This window comes from Oenanthe melanoleuca, chromosome 11, assembly GCF_029582105.1.
Source record: "Oenanthe melanoleuca isolate GR-GAL-2019-014 chromosome 11, OMel1.0, whole genome shotgun sequence".
NCBI lineage: Eukaryota > Metazoa > Chordata > Aves > Passeriformes > Muscicapidae > Oenanthe > Oenanthe melanoleuca.
In genome coordinates, this window is record NC_079345.1 from 8,344,773 (window position 1) to 8,367,160 (window position 22,388).

General features: G+C 44.4%; 2 protein-coding genes across 5 annotated transcripts in view; both read left to right on the top strand.

Annotated features, from left to right (window-relative positions):
• The window catches only part of CBFB (core-binding factor subunit beta), a 38,807-nt gene extending 29,886 nt beyond the window's left edge, over positions 1-8,921 (top strand). For both annotated transcript variants that reach the window (XM_056500784.1, XM_056500785.1), the window contains exon 6: positions 6,628-8,921. In XM_056500784.1, coding sequence (XP_056356759.1) covers positions 6,628-6,696 — 69 coding nt within the window. In that variant the 3' untranslated portion in view covers positions 6,697-8,921. The remainder of the gene's footprint in view (positions 1-6,627) is intronic.
• An 8,415-nt stretch (positions 8,922-17,336) lies between these two features.
• The window catches only part of PHAF1 (phagosome assembly factor 1), a 34,830-nt gene continuing 29,778 nt past the window's right edge, over positions 17,337-22,388 (top strand). Inside the window, exons 1-2 of one of the 3 annotated variants that reach the window (XM_056500659.1) lie at positions 17,337-17,401; positions 17,745-17,870. In XM_056500659.1, the coding sequence (XP_056356634.1) occupies positions 17,807-17,870 (64 nt within the window). In that variant the 5' untranslated portion in view covers positions 17,337-17,401; positions 17,745-17,806. The other 2 variants (XM_056500660.1, XM_056500658.1) reach the window with 2 other exon arrangements.

Here is a 22,388-nt window from a genome sequence, read left to right on the forward strand (position 1 = left end):
GTAATATAAGCGTCTTGTTTCAGTCAATGAAGGTTAGAAAGGGGCTGAGCAACAGAGGAATACTGTCTGGAGGCAATCAATATTAATTATACATTTATAACCTTTAGTCCAGCTTTCAAGCAATACTTTCTAAAAGGGAGCACTTCAAGCTTTTTTTCTCTTGGAAAAGAAGTTTAAATATGAAAGGAAAAATTTCAGTCTCTACTCAAAGTTCTTCAGAGCTACCTTTCCTGCTGTGCTTTTTCCTTCCTTGGTTTGCAGTGACCTTGGTCCAGTGACCAGTTTGAGGCAGCAGAATTGTTACATTCATAATAGCTTTTAAACAAAGATGCAACCATTGCAAAGGTTTCAGATGAGGGGGGTGCATGAGAGTCAGGAAGTAGATGTGCTGCTTGGCCTGGTCATGCTCTGGAGCTCTGTTCCAGCCCGTGGGAGAGCAGGCTCTGCAGGTAACACAGTTCATGTGTGTTTTCAGTCTGTTTCTAGGGAGTAGATAGGAGTTTGAAATGAAGTCTTGATGGAGGTAAGTGCTAAATAACTCTTATCAATGGCCTTTGTCAGGAAAATCTTTTATTTTGACTTTCAGTGAGCTTTAAAGACAATCAGAATGGAAGTAGGAATAACAAAGAGCATTGAGTATAAAATTCTTGGCATTAATTGGCATTCTACAGTTAATTCTGTCTAACATCCAGATCTCTTGCCAAGTTTGAGAGACTGTTTTCCATTATTTGCATAATTTAAGTGGTGCTTGACATTATAATTAAGGAAGATCAAGGCTACTTCTTACCAGGTTCAGTGGGAAGGAGAGCTGATAGCAAAATGGATGTTATGGGCAGCAAACAAAGCAACTGCAGAGACTGGATCCAGGCCATGAAGTCTGATGCTGATAGCTATGCCTGCTAGGAATGTGGTAAAGATCATATCCCCTCTGTCTGCCGGTGGCTCATGACTGCAGTATGTAGTGGTGCTGCTGTGGCTAAAGTTCTGAGAAGTGAAGATTGAGACTCTCTGTGCAAGGCCCCCAGAGACCAGAAAGCACATGGGCTGCTTCATCAAGCTGTGACCAAAGAAGTTCTATTATACATAAGTTGACATTCTCACTATGCTGTAGGGCCCCAGTTTTGCTGACTCCAATTCTGAGAAGGCCGAGTTTCTCCGGCCCTTCTATCAAGGCAGGGCCAGCAGAATCATGTTCAAATCTCTATGGGAGAGGCTGTTATTAACCAGCAACTCAAAGAGCTTTCAGTTCATTGCTTTGTTGCTGTGGGTCTGCCCCAGATGCCAGGACTAATGTGAAGGTGTGCTTGATTGTTACTGGTCATTTTTCTGAATATTGCTCTCTTTATTTCAGGTTTGTTTTTTTTTTTTTTTGTTTTTTTTTTTTTTTGTTTTTTGTGGGTTTTTTTGGTGGTTTTTATCCTGTGGTTGTATACCTTGTAGAAAAGTGTCTGCAAACTATTCTCAGGTTTGGTTGGTTGCTTGGTTTTTTTATCCCTTTTGTGGAGGTTGGCAGTCCTAAGAGAATCCAAATGTTCACTGTTTAGTTTTTCATAGCATAGCCTGATTTTTCACTTATTTAGTAAATTATAGATGGCAGATGCCAAGGCACATAATGCATCTGCTCTGTTTTAACAGGACAGAGCTGCCAGAATCCAATTAAAGAATTGCAGTGGAGTTGTCCATGGAGAGACTTTATTTTGGCTATTCTTTTTGTGACAGCCCTTCTTCAAATTAGCTCCCTCTCCCTTCCCTCCTCTTCACCAGCGTCCCAAGTTGTCTATGTAGTGGATATGGTTGTTTCTGTCATTTCACTGTGGCATTCAGAGGTTCCAATTTTCCCTGCTGCTTTTTAAGTGATTCATAGAAAGGGAGGGCCATCTTCATGGCAGCCCTGTCCATCCTTACTAAATTTGCTTCCAGCTTTCTCAGTTCTGCTTTCTCAGAGCTATCGTGTAAACCACACAGTGGGACTGCATTATCTTTTCCTGATGAGCTCATGTGGTCAGAGGAGTTGGTTTCCTTAGGTATGTTTGAGGCCTCAGAACATGCACAGGAAAGGGGTACTTGGAGATGCCTTCTTAAAGTCAGTTTAAGGAATTTTGTTGGCACAATTGGAAGCACAATAAGCTGCAGCATGGGGCAGGATTGAGTGGCTGGGAGAGGAAGATGTGTTCTGACTCTTGGTTGCTCATGTGCTACCTTCCTTGTTGACCATTTATTTTTCCTTTGTGCCCCAGTAACAGATGTAAAGCCTCCAATGTAGTTCTTGTTCAGAAAACTCAATGATAAAAGTTACTGATTTGATGATTCTGAGCTATATAGTTTTTTTGAGAAGAAAAATAATATGATACACATTACAGCACCATGCTCTTGATAGGACTTTCAGTCCATTCCCCTAAACCCCTAAAGAGAGCATAGGTGCAAGAGGTACTATAGGGCACACTTTTTGTGTTTGTTTGCTCTCAAGTCAAAATGCTTTTAGAAAACTTCTCTTTCTTGTCAGTGTGTCATTTACCAGCATTATGAGTTCAGCATGAGTAAGCCTAGAGTAGCATGTGATTGGAGGCTTTGAAATGGTATTTTGCCAAATACGTTCCTGCAATTCTTTCACTTGCTCATCAGGCTCTCTCCAGGGTTAGAGGTTTTCAATGGCTTGTGGCCAGTTACAATTCCTTCTGTGCTGCTGAAGATTTGCATGGCTTCATGTGCTGAAAGCTGAGTGTGAAGTATTTTTTGGTGTTGAAACTCCTGATGTGCCCATCGCCTTAACTCTTCTGTTCCTGGATATTTGGGAGAAAACTGGCAATGTTGGTTAAAATACATTCATTTTTAGGGTAATTGCAGCTCTGGTGGGATCTGTGTACTAATTACAAGTTTCTCACAAGCAAGTATTTGTTATCCTTTCACTAAATAACAAATGAAGAACATGCAAAGTAGTGTTCCTTCAAATGTAAAATCAACATTTGACTGAAAAAATGAAATAGACAGTGAAAAGATGAATAACTGCTGTTTTCTCATGGCTCATTAAGCATGACTCATAGCAGTGCATTCCATTTCCCAATGGCAAAGATAGATGCATCTTTCTTAATTGAAGCAAGTCTCCTTAATCCTAGAGAAGCTGAGCCCATTATTCACTGAGAGTAATACTGGTGCTTTTGCATGGCAGCAAAACTTATGCATTTCAAAAATTACAGCAAAACCTTCAATTTAGAGGGTTGATTAGCTGTGCTGAGGAGTATAGGACACCCAGTGTGGTGAGAAGTCTGCAAATTACTGGTTTACATCTATAAAAAGGAAGTTTTAGCTTCCTGTAATAGGCTGAGAAGAACTAGCAGATACTACCCTACTGATAGTCACATTCTTCCTACAAGGCTCTCATGGCATTTCTTACAGAAGTTGTGCTTCTTGCTCTACAATGTGCTTTCTGTCTTCAGACAAAGTGATTTTTCTAGTCTTTACCAAGCATCTTTTATTTTTTGTATTTTTCTTTCAGCATGAGAAGCACAGTTGTAGTTTTTGTACAGTGTGCACGTTGTGCCCTGGCAGAATGGTTGTGACTGCTAGAACAAGTCTGCTTCACACGTTTGTCTTTTTTGCACAGTAGTAGCACAAGGAAAGGAGGGTGCCTGAGTCAGAGCTGTCATTCCAACATGTTGCAGTTGCTTGTGTAAATCCCCACTTACTGATATTCAAAATTACAGCTTTATCCACATACACTGTTGTAAGATATTGTAATGACTGCTTTTGGTGCATTTGAGGGTCATTTGTCATGCCTTTTGCATATCACTTGAAAGGGCAAATCTGGTAGTTGTTCACTAGTGGCTTCTGCAAACTCTACAAGTAGCAATGAGGTCACGAATCATGCAAATTCTTTCATATGCTTTGAAAGAAAAGGCCACTTTAAGCAAAGCATAAATGCAACCATATGCTCATATCTTGGAGCCTTCACTGAAATTTGACAATAAAATTGCTGTGCATATGATTTGTTTTCTGAAGAAGAAACTCTGTTGTTTTTAGAGTAGTAATATAGCAGCAATTAACTTGCTGGTCTTTTCTAGTTAAGTGTAAAAATGTTTATTGAGTGCAAAATTGGTAGAAGTAAGATTTTGGTAATTCTTAAAGACAATGCGTGTCTGTTTCCTTTTAGAAGAAAGAGGCAGCAGTAAAACCAGAAGAAATCTTGTTACAGTCTGTTCAATAGAAGGGTATGCAAAGTAGAACTGTTGCTATTTTGCTAATCTTGGTACAACTCTTAAATTAGCCTGGAAGTCTAATCATACTTGATGAACAAACATTTCATATTAAGAAAATCTTTACAACACAGTTTACTTTTCTGTTGAAGGAAAAAGGAAGTATGGGCTTTCCCTCAGTGATTTTGATAGTCAAAGCTGAATGATTTGGCTTTTGGAAATAATGTAAAAAGCTTAATTAAACGACATCTTCTAATACTTTGTATCTCTACAAAGAGGAGAGAGTGCAGAAGTTGTTTCAAGGGCCTGAAGGAATACACCCTTCAACACTTACAATCATCAGTGCTGTGTGGCGATTAGAGCCGTTCGCTTATAATGCGATTCCTCAAAAAGATTACTGAGAAATCTGTGGGTTTGTGCACAGCAGTGATGTTTGTTGTCACCTTCAGATTTCTTCTGCAAGCAAGAGAAGCAGATTGTTCCTTCAGAGTGCAACTAGTGCAGATAAAGCAAAAAGATTGGCTCACTCCTAATTATCTAAAGTGCAACCAACACTGAATATGTAAATGTAGTCAGTAGCAATTGTGATATTTAAGTTAGTGGAAGTGTTTCCAAAGCAGCAGTGGCAATATGACCACTAAGGAGAGTGCAGGAGGGAATTGTCTGCTCTGAAAACATGCTGATTACTGTAGGGATTTATTGAATGAACTCTGTGTGCATCAGAAAGGAACCATTGTACATGAAAGATAAATGTAACTTTAAATTGGCTTTTAAATAGGAGAAGGAAGCAGCAGTTCTCTGTTTGGATGCAGCTAACCTAGTGCACTGGGAGCATACAATTAAGCAGACAAGAAGAATGGTGATAAGGGAGGAAGAAGTGAACAGAGTAAGAGAAGTCTTAAGTTGTAAAAAGTGGAGCCAGCAGTGCATGCCAGAGGGTCTGGGAGGGAGCAGGCTCTGCTCGGTCACCCTTCGGAATGGGCGTGCAGCAGCAGCACACTGTGAGCCGGGACAGCTGCTGTGCTGGGGGGAGGCTTCCTCTCTGTCAGTAAATGTGACTCAGAAGAGCCCAGGGAACACCACAGAGCACCACTTGTGCCCCTGTTAGTCACAGTTCTGTTGAAGCACTTGTGTTGTTCAGTGTGATAGTGCAAACACAGTAATTGCTTGAAGGGTATTTCAGTGGCTCAGTGCCTGTGTTAAGGCTGTTCCCCAGTCTTTCAAGAACATAGGAAAAGTTTTTTTTCAGAACAGGGAAGGTTTGCATTTCTTAAAGCCCTGAATATGGCAGGTTATTGCAGCTGATGAAGCTGATGGAGCCACTTGGAATAAAGCCTGTGTAGTGATGCCCTCCAGCAGCTGAGAATGTGGCCTGAGACTGTTTGGGTCATGTGGTAGCTACAGGCCATGGTGCCAGCTATTCACTCTGTAAACCTTAAATAAAAGTGCTGGTACTAAAATGTCTTAAAAACCAGCTAGCATGTATTAGAGATATTCTCAGAGTCAAAGTGTGGCTTTAAAATTTTGAGGAAATCAATGTTTTTAATGTATTTACATGCAGTAAGTATTCACATGTAGCATTTGTGTTGCTGTACATGTGTAAGGTAGAGAAAATAGATATCCTTGTCTTTTACTGTGACTGACCATACTTAATTCCCTCTTTACAATGTCATTAACTCAAATGGTTTAATCATTTATTTAAAGGAGAACTTACATTTTGTTTTAATACAGGTGTGCAATAAAATGTCACAGAGTTTTCTCAGTTTAACTTTTCAGGTGGACTGAAGAAGGAAGCAGTAAAACCTCAGCTTTTATGAGGTGTTAAAATGTGTGTTCCTCTATAGATTGAATTGTGGTCGTGTGTTACTATAAGTTTCTTGATTCTAGAAGAAGCTTAAATAAATGTTTCCTTCATAAAATTATCTAGAAATGATGTGATGTACTCTATATCGTATTGTAGCTTTTCTTCCTAAAACCAGCACAAAAGGTTAGCAGAAGGGAATTTCACAGGAAAGAAAACTATTTTTGGAAGAAGAGACACAAAATTGTTGCCTAACTATAGTGGGGGTCTCTTTGCTGATTGCAAAAGTGATATTTGAAGCCTGGCAGTGTGAGAGTGCACGTTTGTGGGCACAGGCACACAGTCCCTGCTGGGAGCTCTGGGCTGGCTGGGGAGGCACAGCAGGCTCTGAGCCCCAGGGACAGGGCAGTGCTGGGCTGCCAGAGCCACTGCCCTGCTCTGAGAGCAGCTTTGGGGGGTAAACTGAATCTGGGGGGGAAAGAATGGTTTTGATGTTAAAAATTACTGCTTTGCTTACTGCTTGAATTGTAAAGGTTTTGCCTTAAATTGGTGATGGTCTTTGTTATGTTAATATAGTGAATAAGAGAATTGATGATTTCATGGTTGCTTATCCCCAGTGTGTGTTTGTTAATGCAGGCAAGAAGACAGCAAGACCCTAGTCCTGGATCTAACCTGGGCAGTGGTGATGATCTCAAACTACGTTAGTCAGCGGCAGCAGGCGTCCCACGGGTCTGCACACATGCATTGCTTCTACTTGGCAAAGGATTGAATAAAAGACCAGAAACTGTGATAACTGGGTATATTATGGTCTGTTTCCTGACCTGCGGCAGTCCAAGTCACCACCAACTGCCATGGTTTGCACTATGTTTATGTTACAATACCTGCATTTCCCATTTTAAGCATGTAGCCAGTGGCAATTCGAAATTTTGTTTTTCTATGCAAACTTATTTTTGTTGGCACTATTTTAGTGAAATGGAAACTTATGCAGCTATAAAACCATTTTTCTCAACTGTAATAAAAATTGTCACTTAAAAATAGGTCAAGATATTACAGATTTAGAACAACTTTTTTGTTTTTGGGTTTGTTTTTTTTTTTTCTTTTTGTAAACTGCTGGAAGCCAATGCATTCCAAGCTTAATTTTTTAATATGGGCTTTTGGAATTTTGATTGTCTTTATTGTGTTCCTGCTTTTAGATAATGCATTCTTATCTTTCTTTCAGTTTTCTTTTTTCTAAATTTGCAAGACCTTCTTAAAACTGCTGACATTATTTTGCATTATTTCCAAGCTAAACCCAGTGAATCAGAGCTGTTGGAATCAGTTTTCAAACTTTGTGGGTTTGTAAATGTTACAGTTGCAGTATTCATTTAACTGCTAACAATTCATTGGTTCCACTTTTAAAATTATGAAAATCTTAAAATGTATATTTTTGTGCATTAATGCATTCTGCCCCATTATCTGTCTAGATTTTATTCTGTTCAAGTGAGTTTGGGTGGCTGTTATACCCTGTATATAGTGCTTTACTGAAACTCAGAGGAAGTCGCAGGCTGGCTTCTGTTTTATTCAGGGATTTTTTTAACTAGTTCTTCAAAGGGATACTGCAACTCCACAATCAGATTCAACAGCATTTAAACTGGGAACAAAAGTGATCAGCTGCCAAGGTGATATATATATATATTAAATCATGTTTAAGATAACTGCTTTAAGTATATTTTATATCTTAGGCTTTTTGTAAAGTTGTGCTGAATGGTGAAAAGCTGAGATGAGCTTGTGTGCAGGAATCTGGTACTGCACATAGGCTCCTTCTATTAAATCTTATGCAAATTAAGACTGTTGCAGTATATATTGCATTTTCTAACAGGGTAAGATTTGGGATGAATTAATGTATGAATTAATCTTGTTGTATTTGGGGTGGTGGTAAATGGAGTTGCTCCAAAGGTTTCATTGCATCCAATATTTGAAGAAAATCTATTAGAAACATGGTATCATTTGGCTTTGTTAAAATGTGGTGCTTCCTGTACAGCCTGATTGATTAAAATGTCACTTAAATACCTTTTTAAAATAAGGGATCTGAACCTAGTATTTTAAGAATTATTTTAAAGGTAGAAGCTCTATATGGTTAGAACAGTTAAATCTTCATAAATTCTATAATTAAGACAATTTTACATTCCTCATTAATGGCAAAACAATTGATGCAAAAGAGGTCTTGCAAAAGTGTAAGCAGATGTCAATGTGAAGGAGAATCTTTGTATGTTAATAATATGAATATTTAACATTCACTTAAAATGTCATTAACTGTAAACTGTGAGAATGTCATCAAATAGAAATATTTTGATACTTCAATTTAAATGTGATTCACCTGAAAGATAATCTTTTTCACTCTGTGGCCACATATTCTTCTTGCTCTTCTTCCCCCAAAGAAATAATTTTTTCTGAAGTGTTTCTGCAAGGAGTTATTTAAGGGACACATGCATGCATCTGCACGCATCCCTAGCCTTGGATCTTCTCTGCCATCTGTGTATTTTTGATGGAATAGTCTGAAGATTTATTTTAAAAGGTTTTCCTAACGTTTCAGACAGTGGTTTTAAACCATAAGTACACAGGAAATGACGCTATCAGATATTAACATTGCTATCTCTGTGTAAATACTGAACTTTCCCTATCATCATTTAGCATTCTGCTGCTTTCCATATCTTAATGCTGGCATTAAGATCACAGCCCTTACCCTCTGCTGGTTAGTGCAGACTTTTTAAAGTGCATTTTAAGTTATTGATGCAATTTGATATTTTTCATAATTTCTATTTAAACTGAAGTTGCATCATCTTTCTTGAATTCATCTCCTGTAAGAGTTGCCTTAAGCTACAGGATTGCTTTTGCTACTTTTTGTGTTGTATGTTTAACTTTCATAATAAACTTCTGTGTAGTGAAATCAAGGTGCTGTAAGTTTATTTGACTCCCTGGTGGTCCCTGCTGATGTATTTTGTTTAGGTGCAAAGCTGTCTTGATGTCCATGACTAAAGCAGTGGTGACATCCAGTGGTCACTTCTCTAACTGACCCCTTTGCTGTGTTCAGCTGCTGTCTGGGAGCAGCCTTTAATAAAGGGTCTGCATTGGGGAAAATGTGGATTTTGCTGCTCTGAAACTCTTATTTCTTACAACTGATATGCCCTGCTTACTCTGAAAGCATGGATCTGCTCCAGGGGCCCCAAGCAAGGGGCTGTGTGCACTTACAGAGTGCTGTTTGTGGGAACAGCCACCAAACCTTGTTAATTGTGCTGTTTGGGCAAGGGGGGAGCCAGGGGAATTACATGTGTGAGTTCAGGAAGTGGGGAAATGTGGTGAAGTTCTCTGGGGAAAATATGAATGTTGTATGCTACACCTGAAAACTTTCTGAAGCTGCTAAAATTTTAGGTGGTATAACTTCAAATAGCTAACACTGACTGAATGACAGTGGTTAAGTACTGAAATCAGGTAGAGGACTGCTTGTTTCATAACAATGCTTTAGGAAAATTATGTGCAAAAGGATAATGAATAACTTTATTTTATAGTTTTACAGTATGGCTGGGAACAGGCCAGAGAGCACCAAAGAAAAACAGCACTGCTGTGACCTGTGGCTTTCCTGGAGATGTTTTTCAGTGCCAAAGGGAGGTAGCTTTTCAAAGAGACAAATGACAAACCATGTTGTTCTGCTTCCCTTGCTGAGGGCAATTGGTGTCTGTCAGCTGCTGCAGGCTCTGCTGTCCAGGCAGTGTTTTAAAGGCATCTGTAAACAGCTGTTCATAGAGCTGTTGGGTAATTTGTCCATTTACCTGCAAGCTGATGGAAGGATTTGCTTTTCTGCTCAAGGTGCATCACAAGTGGATGACTACAGTACTTGTACAGCCTTTTCTTGGCTGCAGGCAAAGGACAGAGGCACTTTGTCCTCTGGCTCTTCCTAGATGGAATTTGTACAAGCGAAAGGAATCTGAAAGTCTCCCTGCATGAGGCACAAAAAGAATTTTAAAAGCATGGCAGTTCAGTGCCTTAACTAGCACTCCCTCAATGTGGGAGTGAAAGACCACTGAAAATGCTGGACCTTGTTGGATTTAAGAAGGATGTCAGGACCTGGAGCACAGCAGGTGAGGTATGGTTGCTTCCAGTTGGGTTTTTTAACCTCCTCCTCTTATATGACCTCTTCTGAACCCAAGAGAACAGAGAGAAATAACTGTCTCAGAATTCTGAAATAGTTTGGCTTGAAAGGGTGCTTAAATCTCATCTAGTTCCAATCTCCCACAAGACCAGGTTGTTCAGAGCCCCATCCAACTGGGCCTTGAATGCTTCCAGGGATGGGGCATCCACAGCTGCTCTGGGCAACATGTGCCAGGGCCTCACCCCCCTCACAGGGAAGAATTTCTTCCTGATACCTCATTTAAACCTCTCCCCTGTCAGTTTGGAGTTTCCCCTTGTCCTGTCAGTCCATGCCCTTGTCAAGTCTCTCTCCAGAGAGGGCTCTAAGAACTCCCTGGAGCTTTCCCCAGGCTGAACTGTCTACACAGAGATGCTCCAGCCCTCAGGGCTTCTTTGTGGTCTCCTCTGGGCTTGCTCCAGCAGGTCCATGTCCTTTTCTTAAGGACTCCAGGGCTGGATGCAGCATTGCATGTGGGGTTCTCAATGTTTAGTCCCTTTACTGAAGGATAAAACCTGGATAAGCAGGTTTCCTAGTTTCTCTTGAGGGAAACAGCATCTGTCCTGGGCTCATGGTCCCCTTTCTGAAAGCAGAAAACTGAGAAAATGAAGTGTGAAAACAGCAGCTTTTCTGTTCCTGCAGATCTATGATAGGTTTGTCTAATAACAAGCCTTGTTCAGGTGAGGTCTGGGAAGTTAGATGAAGATGTGGTTTCAGAGAATTCCAGAACTGCATGGCCTGGAATGATCTTATCAGGACTTCTATACTTTTTTTGTTTGTTTGTTTGTTTGTTTGTTTGTTTGTTTTTGGTTTTTTTGTGTTTTTTTTTTTTTTTTTTTTTTTTTTGTTTTTTTTTTTTTGTTTTTGGTTTTTTTTTTTTTTTTTTGTTTACTGTTAGTTCAGGACTCCACTCTGTCATAGATGTATTAAAGGATCCATCCTATCTGAACAGAAACAGGACTGATTTCTGTGAAGTTGCATTATTTTGTTACTACATTTCCAATGCAAATAAGAGAATGACAGAAATGGCTTCAAGGATGGGAATTGTAGTGAGAAGTTAGAGCAGAGTGAGCATTTGCATGGGCAACATTTCTTGTAGCTCATTTGCCTGACATCCTGTCTTCACACTGCCACCAAATGTAAATCCCAGGCCATGCATATTCATCAACTGCTGCACGCTCAGAGCTGCTCCGGTTTAAGTAACTATTAAATAGGTTTCTCAATTACAGGTTGAGATAAGTGAATTTTCAGAATTGCCTTGGGCTCATTTCTTAAAAGTAGCACAGAAGAGCTGAGTGCTGCCTCTCTGGTGCTGTCACCTGGCAGAGCGGATGGTTGGGGAAAGGAGTGGGAAACCAGAATGCTTCTTGCTCAGTTTTGTGCCTCTTACTGGTCCACAGTTTATCACAGCTGGTGAGACTTCTGCTGAGTCTTTGTTACTTCCCACATCTCTTCTGATATGTAGCTGTTTTCTACCCTGTTGACTTGATGATGGGGTCTTGGAGGACATGGATTTTCTTGGGGCTCCACTTTCTCTTGTTCTACAGGCAGTGATTCTCTGCTTTCCATAGGAATTGATGACTTTGCTACATTTCCCCCTTTGCAATCTTCTTTCTTCCCTGGAGCAGGTCATGGGTTTATCTTGAAAAGAGAAAGACCTTCTAGAGATGGAGCAAAGTTTATGCCTGAAAGCTCCTGGCTTTTCCAGCTGTTATCCACTGGCTTGCTGGGAGAGTCTGTCCCTCTGAGCCTTTCCTACCTGCATGCCCAACCCTTTCAGCTTTTGTTATTCATACCTTACAAAAACCCAGCAAAGTCTAGACATAGAGAAACAAGCAGTGTAAGGGAACCAAAGCTTTTTGTCTGTGGGATGCCCTGGTCTCTGATCACTTCTCATGTGACTGTTACCAAAGCAGATACTGGGGTGGTTCTGCTGCTGTTGCAGGATTTTGGAAGAATTTCAGGGCTTTGGCCCCTCACAGCAGAGCTGCACAGGCACAGTGACCTCCTGCTGAAACCCTGGGAGCTCTAAACTTGGAGGAGAGCAGAGAGGTGGGTTTGCTGCTGGATTGCAAACAAAGCATGGTGGGGACAGGTCTTACCAGAAGACAATTCTTGATGAAGAGGCAGCTCTACCCAGAAACACCAGACTGGCCATCACCTCAGAGCCAGGAAAGCTCTGAGTATCTCATTTCCCAGAATGATGTGGCATCTACCCAGAGGAAGCACCAGGTCCCCTCCCACCCCACCCAGAGCTAACAGCCCTGTCCTTCACAGCACTCCATCCCCTGCTCCCTGCTGGCCCCTGCACGGGGCAGCACCACAGTGAGACACCTGCTCTGGAGATGAGGCACTGCAATCCCCTTCCAGCACCATCCAGCTCCTCACTGGCCTTTCCTAGTTGCCCCAGCCAACCAGAGGGTTGCCACCAGCCTGTGGACACCTGGGTGGCCTGTCCATGGAGCCAGGAGTCTGTGCCCACAGCTGCTGCAGCCCTGGAGGAGGAGGGTAGTTTGGGATGCTCAGCCAGGATGAGAGCCAGCTGTAATCCTGCTCCAGGTCACAGATCATACAATGCTCAGGGCTGGATGAAATCTTAGAGAGCATTTAGGTCAGCCCCCCTGTGATGGGCAGGGAACCTTCCAGGTCATTTGCTCTGGCTGTGTTTCAGGTCTGGGGACCAGGGTGAGGAGGGAAGGGAGGGACAGGCAGAGTTGCATGCACAGACTCTACCTGAGCTGCCCAGTGATTGCCTTCTGCTCAGGTCAGAGCTGCTGCTGAGGAACCCCCAAAACTTTCTTGGCAGCGACAGCCCCGTCCCAGAGCCACTTGGCGGATGCTCCCACACAGATGAGAGGACAGATCCTCTTTTTGGTTCTGCTTTCAGTTCTGCTCTGCAGAGCACATCTGGTGTGACTGCTGGGACCTGGTGCCAGTGGTCCTGTGGGCTGCGTGACTTTCTGAAACCACTAACCCCAACAAGGTGCCTCATCACCAGCTCCTTCAAACCTCACCACATCCAGACCTCTGCATCCCGGGCAGGATGTGCCAGCGGGACCACGGGGCACTGCAGTGGGAGCGAGGCTCAAAGAGCATCTCTGTGGTTGGATCTATCCACCACAGCCTGTGAGTAAGAGACCCTCCCGTTCCTGCCCATTTCCAGACACCAAGCACAGTGCAAAAATTCAGGAGAGCTTTATTAGCTGCCAGAAGCTGAAATTTGGGATGTGAGAAGCGATGCTGTTGATCATCGTGGTCCTGGCTGAGGACGAGCTGTAGCCTTGCCATGCTCCACACGGCCCATGCCAGGCACACATCACCTCCCTGCCCTGGCCAAGCACAGAACCACCTCCAAAATCTTTATTGGATGGGCTGCACAGCCGCCAGCACAGCCAGCAGGGAGGAGGATGCTGCCCTGGAGCATGTGAGCCACAGCCCAGGGAGCCTCAGGATAAGACTCAGGGCAGGCTGAAGGATTGTGTCTGTGCAGAAAAAGGTAGAAAAAGGCACTGTCTGCCCCAGCAGCCCTGCGGGAGCAGAGCAGCGGGGCAGCTCCTCGCAGCACGCTGGGATGCTGATGCTGTGTTCACCTTTGCCGCCGCCCCGGCGTTCCAGGGTGATCGCAAACCATCCTGGCAGGGCAGGGCAGGGCATGCTCAGCGCAGGCGAGCAGGGAAAGTGCTGAGCAGGGAAGATCGGAGCCAGGGGTCTCCCCTGGGAAGGTCCGGGTTCGGTGCTGCCAGCATCCCCTGCCCGCCCGGGGCCCCCAGCCTGGCCCTGATGGCACTGCCCAGCTCGGTGGGACCCGAAACCCTCGGCTGTGTGATAAATCCCCCTGAAAGAGTGGGATAATCCCCCCCTTGGAGAGTGCAATCTCCCTCTTGGAGCTGCCAGCCCTTTTGGATCCATTCCTAAGCGCCAGCCCAGAGCCTCGCAGCAGGAAAAGCACCTCCAAAAAATCAGAGCGACTTCAGAGCTTCACAGCAAATATCTTTCCTCCAACTGAACCAGCGCTGCCAAGGCTGGGATCTGCTTCCAACCCATTTTCAGGAGCAGCCACAGGGCAGGTTTCCCCCGGACTGCTCTGTGCTGCTCTTGAATCCGATCGGGAGAGGGCAGCTCTCCTTCGCTCCGCGCACGGCTGCAGCCCGCGCTTGTTCTTGTCCCTCCTGGTGACTTTTGCAATTTTCTGCTTTCTTTTAACCGGCTGGATTGAAAAGCCCAGCTCTTCTCGGCCAGCATCTCCCCAGACGTGTAGAATTTAGAAAAAAAAATAGGTAAAAAAAAAATTATGAAAAATTTTAGAAAAAGTCGGTTGAAATCCATTAATCCCCTACAGCTGCTGATCTCACCCCAAAATGTGATGGCATCACAAGGATTTGGTAGCAGCGTCTCCGATGGATGCACCCATTGCCATTCATTCAGTCAGAAATGTTAACAACAGAGCCAGGCTTTAAAAATTGATTATGATTTTCAGAAAACTGTGCATTGCTTCCTGAGCCCTGGGGCTGAATTTTCCAAGGAGTGCTCCATAATCTGGAGAGCCAGAAGGTTAATTTTATCCTTTTAAAATTTAAGTTTTGCCTATCACGAGCAGTTGTCAAAATGATGGTGCTTTGCCCAATCTGCCTCAAAAGTGGCACCCTGCCTGGAGTCACTGGGGAGCTTGAGGGGCTCCTCCAGTCACTCTGGGGTTTGATTTCTGCTGCTCTGGGAATCCAGGGAGGCTCCTTAGGTGCCTGGGGGAGTTTGTGTGAACCCAGAGAAGGAGGGGCTTGGGCTCTCTGGTGGGTGTGAGTGCAAGGAGGTGCTCCCCATCTCAGCTGTGCCTGCACTTGCCCTCCCTCAGGAGGCTGTGGTGGGATTTTCGGCCAGCTGGGAGTTATTGTTGGTCTGTGCTCCTGCCTGGAGCCTCCCTCCTCACCCTGGGAATCACTGCACTTCACCAGAACACCCAGCCCCGTAGGGGGGCACTGCCCTTCCCTGCCCAGCTCTGCCCTCCTGGTAATGTCAGGGGTGCGTTTGCAGCTCGGGGAGGAGGTGGCAGCCCCTTGTTAATGTATTGGCGAATGTTTTTAAGAACAAAGCCCCAGACCTGGCAGTGCCCGGCCCTTTTCCGCTTAGCCTGGGGTTTGGGCTGGTGTGTGAAAATAGTGGCAGCAGAGAGGCACACTCAGAAATAATTCCTTTTTCTCTGCCACTGTATTTGGCCTTTATTCTCCTTGGTGAATTCAGCTTGTACTCGTGATACTCTCTTACAAAGGATGCTGAATCTTCTCTAATGAAAGCCCATACTTTTGTATCCCCCAGTTTGCAGCACTGGGCGTTCAAAGGGAATCACCAAACACAGGAACAAGGTGGAGAAAGGTTTCTGCAAAGCCCAACTGATCTGCAGCCACTTGTTTTCCCAGCAACTCAGCCTGAGGGCTGCATGTGCCATGGATCTGCCCAAAAGTAGGTGCTGTGCTTTGTATTCTGTTAAATGAATGACGTATGTAAAGTTTCTAGCTACATATTTATTCTCTCAAATACATTTCTTATGGATGTCACAATATGAACTTACATATAAAAATACACAAATATTGTATATATACAAATTTATATATATTTTGTACATCTATAGTGAGCTGGAGAGAGGCAAGTGGCTCATAAGTATTAGCCTTGCTCCCAGGAGAGGAAAGACTAATTTCTGTTTTTGAGCCAATAAAGATGTGTCAGAGGGCTGGAGTGAAGGGGAAACATTGGCAGCACCCCTGTGCTTTTCAGCATATTAAGATGTCACCACGCTTGGATTAAAAAAAAAAGCAAAAAAAAAAAGCAAGCAAGGCATGAATAATAAATAGAGCAACATGCAGCTGACTTCAAGGGAAAACTAATTTCCCTGGGGCTTGCTCCACGCCATATACATTAAAATCTTACTTCCTTTGACAACTCTGTGACCTGAAGAGAGATGCTGAGAAATGTAGTGTCCATAGCAGAGCCTGGCCAGGGTCCTGTTGCCAAACACAACTGGGATTTCTTTTCAATGCTCTGATCCCCCCTGCCAGCCATGGCTCCCTCTGCCTGTGGGAAGGAGCCACAGTGCAAACCTAGCTGAAATGATGTTTGACTTTGTTTTTTTAAAAGCATGCAGACCTCAAATTTCTGTGTTGGGCAGCCTGAAGGGTATGCTTTACTGATGTTTTCTGTCTGCTGACTGTCTTCTGTCTGACGTTTTCCCACTGCTGTGGGACAGACCATGCTGGGACATGATGGGCACAGGGATGGGGTGTGAGCTCAGGCTAGGACTGAGCATCACCACCAGGAGGGATGCAGCAGAGAGAGGGGATGGAAGATGGGTATCACCAAAGGAGAAGTTGTTCTGCTACCACTCTCAAAAAAATATGGAAAAAAGGCATCTCCTCCCACTCTCTGCCCCCCCCCGGAGCCCCAGCCTGCCAGCAGAAGGAATTATAGCTGCTGCCACACCCTCTGCATCCTCTTGAATTTCCATGGCTTGTGCTGCCCTGCTCCAGGAGAGGTGTGACTTTGTGTGAGCATGGCACTGGTCCATATCCTTGGTTTTTCTCTTCCAGTTCTCTGCTTATTTGGGCAGTGCTTGACCTGCTGCCTTTTATCTTGGATCAAGTTTCCACCATAAAAACGAGGGCTGGTCTGATGTGTGCTGTCCCGGGTGGTGGCACATCCTGGTTCAGTTTCGTCCCCAGCTCTGTGGATGTTTCTGGGTCTTTGGGTGTGACCAGAGCAGGTTCCCAAGGGAAATGGGGGCTTTCCTGGGTCAGAGCTCTTGGCTGGCAGTACCCCTGTACCCCTGTTTGCTCAGACCACACCGCAAAGCCAATGACCTCGTTCCTCCTTTCTTCCTCACTGAGTCACTCCCGAGCTCATTCCGGTAACTTTGCTCGTGCCACTGACTAATTTCGCCTTAACGCTTCTTTCCTCCACTCTGGCCTTTCAACTGGAAAAACTGGACGGCCCTGAGTTGTGGTTTGGGCTGGTTATTTTGTTTAGGATCCCGAGGTTATCGTGTCGGGTGTAACCGCGGCTGCTGCTGTAGGTCTGTACCTCGTCTGCCGACGAGGCCGGGGTGGGACTCGAACCCGCGCCTCCCCCTCCCCAAGCCGACGCCTTCCCCGCTCGCCCACGGCCAGGGGGCGGGGCGCAACCCCCGGCCCCGCCCCCGCCCCGCCCGCGCGCGGGCGCGCCTGACGACAGCTGCAAAGCACTTTTTCAGCAGCCGCAAGTGAGGTGAGTGGCGGCCCGCGGCGCGGGGGGGGTCGGAGCCCCCCCCGGCCCCTCAGGGACGAGCGCCGGGGCCGCGGCCGCTCCCCCGCCCCGCCGGGGCCGCGCCGCCCGCGCTCCGGGACCGGCTGGGACGAGCTGAGCGGGCGGGCGGGGGGCGCGGGCGGCGGGGCCGCGGGGCGGGGAGGGGCGGCCGGTTGCCGTAGCCCGCGCCTCCCCCGCGGCAGCCCGGCTGCGAGGCAGCGCTGCCCCCGGGGGCTGGGGGCGGCCGGTCCCCTCAGGGGGCGGTGGCGGGGCCGGGCTCGGGCTGCGAGCTTCCCTCGCGCTTCCCTCCGCGTCCCTCCCGCAGGGTCCGGCGCAGCCACCGCTGACCCGCCGTGCCAGCCCGCGGCCTCCGCGCTACCTGAGCCAATGCTAGATCTGGAGGTGGTGCCCGAGCGGTCTCTGGGGAACGAGCAATGGGAGTTCACCTTAGGTAAGTGTGTTCCTTCCCCCGGCCCTGGGCTGAGCGGGGCCGCGCGGTCCCCTCGGCAGCGGCGTCCGTAAGGGCTCTCCCAGCGCTTTTGGGGACTTGGAGAGAGAAAGGCAGCGAGAGCCAAAGCTCATCTTTTCCTGTCGCTAAAAATACTTTGAGAATTTCCTTGTTGTTTATGGTTTCATCTTCACCTTTTGCGTGCTAACTTGGGCTTTGTTTATCTGATTGTGTGCTTTCATCTGCTCGTTTGCTTTCTTTTGTCTTGCCATAGAAGACTAGTCGTTCTTTTAAATAACTCCTGAAAGAGGAAGCATGAATGTGCTGATTGTCACCTGAATATGTGTCAGGTGATATTGGCAGCTTCAGCTGTGCACTGATACTATAAATGCTGCTCTTTTCTGTACAAAACCTTCATAAACATGCGTCGAGTTTCACAATTTCTTTGTGTTGCTGTTGGGTTGCGAAATAGTGGAGAAAGTAAACTTTGGAGATATTTTCTCAGGGTTAGATAACAAGTGTTTTTCCCCCCAATCATTTTTATTTTTCATCTCGCTGAGTAGTTCTTCCCTACCAGTTATTGCTCTGCTTATTATGATGAGAAAAAACTTTCCCCCAGCTGCTGCAAATTTGGCTGGTGCTCAGGCAGGACACTTAAATGTGCAGTTGAAGTGAGATGATGTGGATTCTTTGGGTGTGTTTTCAAGCAGATATTGGTAGTCCTTAAAACTCTCAGAAAATACCGTCGATGTCACCTTTTCTGAGTGGCTGTGTGACATACCAGTGTTGGCCTCTTTTATTTCCGTTTTCCATCATTGCTGTAGCTCTGTGAGAAGTTAATGGTGGTAGGAGTTTGGTAGATGTAAACAAGGCATTGTGTGTCAGCCCTCAGTGTCTGCCTGAACTTGAGTTACACTTGGACTGCTGCTCTTGTCACCTGTGACAGCGAGGGGACAGACTGTTCCTAAAGTCGTTGTTACACAGTTGCTCTGTGCTAGGTTGGACCTAAGGAGTGGTGCTGTGCCTTGGAGTTATTTATATGAAACCCATCAAACACAAAGGGCTGTTTATGCTGCCCTGACTTGGGTCAAGTACAACTTAATGGCTACAGACAGGGCTAAATGGCTTTTGGAGGCTAATTATAGCACCTCAGGTCCCACCCTATGAAATCTTGGTGAACTCCTTGTACCCTAAATGTTCTGTGCTTTCAGCTTTGTGTGACCTTCTGCCATCCTTTAGTGCTTGTGTTACCTGGGGAAAAGCAACCTCCAGCTGCATACCCTGTCTTCATAAGTAGAGAGTACCAGCTCCCCTCCATTCTTTGTGTCAAAACAAGAAAAGTAGAGAAAATGTTTTTTGTTTTCCCAGGGAAAGCCTATTAATGCAGTCTCATGGTCTTATAGTGTCTTTATGTGCATGCACACACACATGCATAAATGTGAAGGGAGGAAACTCAGCTGAATTTCTTGGAGTAAACATAGCCACCATGTGATGTGTCTAATATATAATTAGCATGACCTGCTGGTGCAGAGCAGGAGGCTGACTAGGTATTGGGATACTTAACTTTGTGTGCACCAGCCATGTGTGAAGATTGTCCCTGCTGACAAAGCTGGTTCAGCTGTGTTAGTGGCAGCAGGGTTGGTGGTGCTGGTGTAAATGGGACTCTCACTGCCAGCACTGTTCTACTCATTATTTGTTTAGCTCTGCTCTTAGCAGAACTAATGGCAGTATTCCTGAACTGCTGCTGACTCTGGCTTCCAGTACTGTGCCCACAATGGAGATGACTGAGGGGAAATGCCAGGAAAATTTTGTACATGACTTTTTGGATTCTGTTTCTGGCTCCAGTGTTGACTCACTGTGTGACTAGAGCATAAAAAATTTAACCAAGACTGAGTTTAGATACCTGTGTCACTGCACCTCTTGGGCTACATTCCTGCTGTTTTAAAGGAGGACAATTAAATACTTATTCTCCACTGCCAATAGCTATGTTATTAGTGCTTGAGATATATAATTTCTAAGGCATACTTGCATTTCTCTTGTTTTATACTTTCTTTTCCTACCAAGTTTCATGTATCTTTATTTAATGCATTATGATTAATCTTAGGTTTTCTTGTATTTTTCTCCTAATCTTTATTCACTTCTCTATCCCTTCAAGCCACACAGTCTTAGCATAGGCTGATGCTTCAAGCCATGATGCTCCTGACCAGTGTATGTGAGAGCTGTCCTGTGCTGCTTGTATCACTCCAGCATTTAGAAGGGGGAAAGGTCTGTGACAGAGGAGCCCTAGCACTGGTTTTTGCAGGCATTACTGCCATGGTTCAGTTTGGTTGACTGTCTCGTGTGCTGGGAACCATGTTTGCTTCCCCATTCCCCCTGACTCATGAGCAAGGGAAAAAGAATTCTTTGTTTTCCTCTTTGACTGCAAAGGCTGACGAATGTTGAGGAAAAAGGGGATGTTGTGTGTGAGAAAACTGGAGAAAAAGAGCCCATTTTTTTATTCCTCCTTTGACTTTCTGCAAATGGAGGCAAAGAGAGGATACTGGCTGTTCAACACATTTTGGGTCCTGTAAACTGTTCCTGAAGAATTTGGGTTGCCGACTAGCTCTGCTAAGCAGCTGCATGGTCAAAATCTGTTTGATTCTCAGTTACTGAAAACTGAACCAAGCCAGTCCCTGTCCATTTGCTTGCAGCCTGAGAAAGCTGTGAGTAAGAGAGTCACATGAGCCATCTGTTTGCACACTTACCAGCCCAGGATTGCATCAGTTTACATCAAACTACAGCCCCAGCTCGGTGTTCCTGCACTCCTTGAACCGGGTGCTTTTTGACAGAATCCTCCTGGGCTGCTGGCACTGTCAGTGTATGGGCCCTGTCAGCTGTGCTGGCTGGGCTTCAGCCTGTGCCACTGGTTTATTTTTTAAATGAGCTCATGGTCTTAGCTCTGCAAGTCTTTTATGGATACTGACTTAGGACGTGGGTTTTATACTCTTTGGTCAACCTTACATTTTTTCCTGGATTCATACTTTTTACTAGTTTGGGAAATGTGGAATTTTTACAGCAGCATCTTTGATCTTAGGTTCTTGCTGCTATTCATGTTTCTGTTCCATTTTGAAAATATTACCTAATACATAATAACTGTCGTCTTCAAACTCTGCTGCCTAGACTACAAGGCAACTGCTATTTCCTAGATAATAGGAAGCAGTGCTGCTTTATTGTGTGGCTCTGCATTTTAATTTCATTACCATTATTAAAATAATAACTCTTCTTTTTTGCTTAATATAATCTACTGATGTATAATTTCTAGCTGCAAACCAAATTGTCCCCAGGATTATGGGCTAAGGTGAAAACCAGTTTTGCAGACATGTTTGTATATGGTATTTGCAAAATGAATCACTGAAGTTCTAATCTGTACATCTGTTTTGCCAAAACTTGATTTCATCATTTCAGCAGAGCTGCAATATATGGACGTGACAAAGAGAATGGTATTTTGGGTTTTTTTTATTACTTTAAAGCAGTACCCATGGTGAGCTAGGTGTGTATGTTATAAATAGATATATATGGAAAGAGAGAGAGATTTTTCTCACTTTGATACTGTAGGTAATGTCTAAAAGGTGCTTTAAAACATGACATACTGTCTGAGTTTGAGAGGTGTAGCAAGTAACTAAAAGTTTTGACTGTAATGAAAGTGTAGGTTCTGAGGTAAATTATCCCTAATCAGGCCAACTTTCTTAACATTTAAAGACTAGACAGGGCAAGGAATGGAAATAACATGGCAGATAACTAATCCGAATTGACTTGCAGCAGTTAGTAGGAAAATAAAACTTCACTATTATGAGCTCATAACCTCGCTTTATAAATGCCTGCCTTGAATCCAGGAATCTGATCACATTTCATTTGGAAAGGCAACAAAGGTTTTTAGTGTGATAAATGATGAGATGGTGTGGTGCTATTTTTTCTGCAGAATCAGCTGTTCCATTCTGCTTTCAAAAATTTATAGTTGTAAAGATAAGATATACACTAAGAAAAGAAAAAAAGCCCTTGAAATTTCATGAGGGACTGAGTGACTATAAGTGTATTTCCTCAACTGAACCAAATTTTTAGTATGTCTGTCTTGTCTAAACTGAGAAGATAAAGTTTCTTCCTTGACACAAATAGAGCCATATCAGCAGCTAATGTGGCCTCTTAGGTCTAAGGAGAATCATTGCTCTGTCAGTATTTGTAGGTGTCTGGTATGAATACCCAGTATTTCATCAAGGCTAATGAAAAACTGTGTGCCATAAAAAGTGTTTCAGGTGCCTATTGAATTTCTATAGGAGTGCTTTAGCCAGCTCTAGTGGAGCTTGATATGGGCTGCTTTACCAGTTATTGGACTGATGACCCCAAAAAGCAGAAAATTTTATGCACAAGCTTTGGCAAGCTCTTTGCTTTTTTCTGCTTGAACTTTGCTGTGTAATTTTGTGTCTAGAGATACTGTTTTTTCATATATGCCTAACAACTGGTGGATAAACAATGACTTTTCTGTTT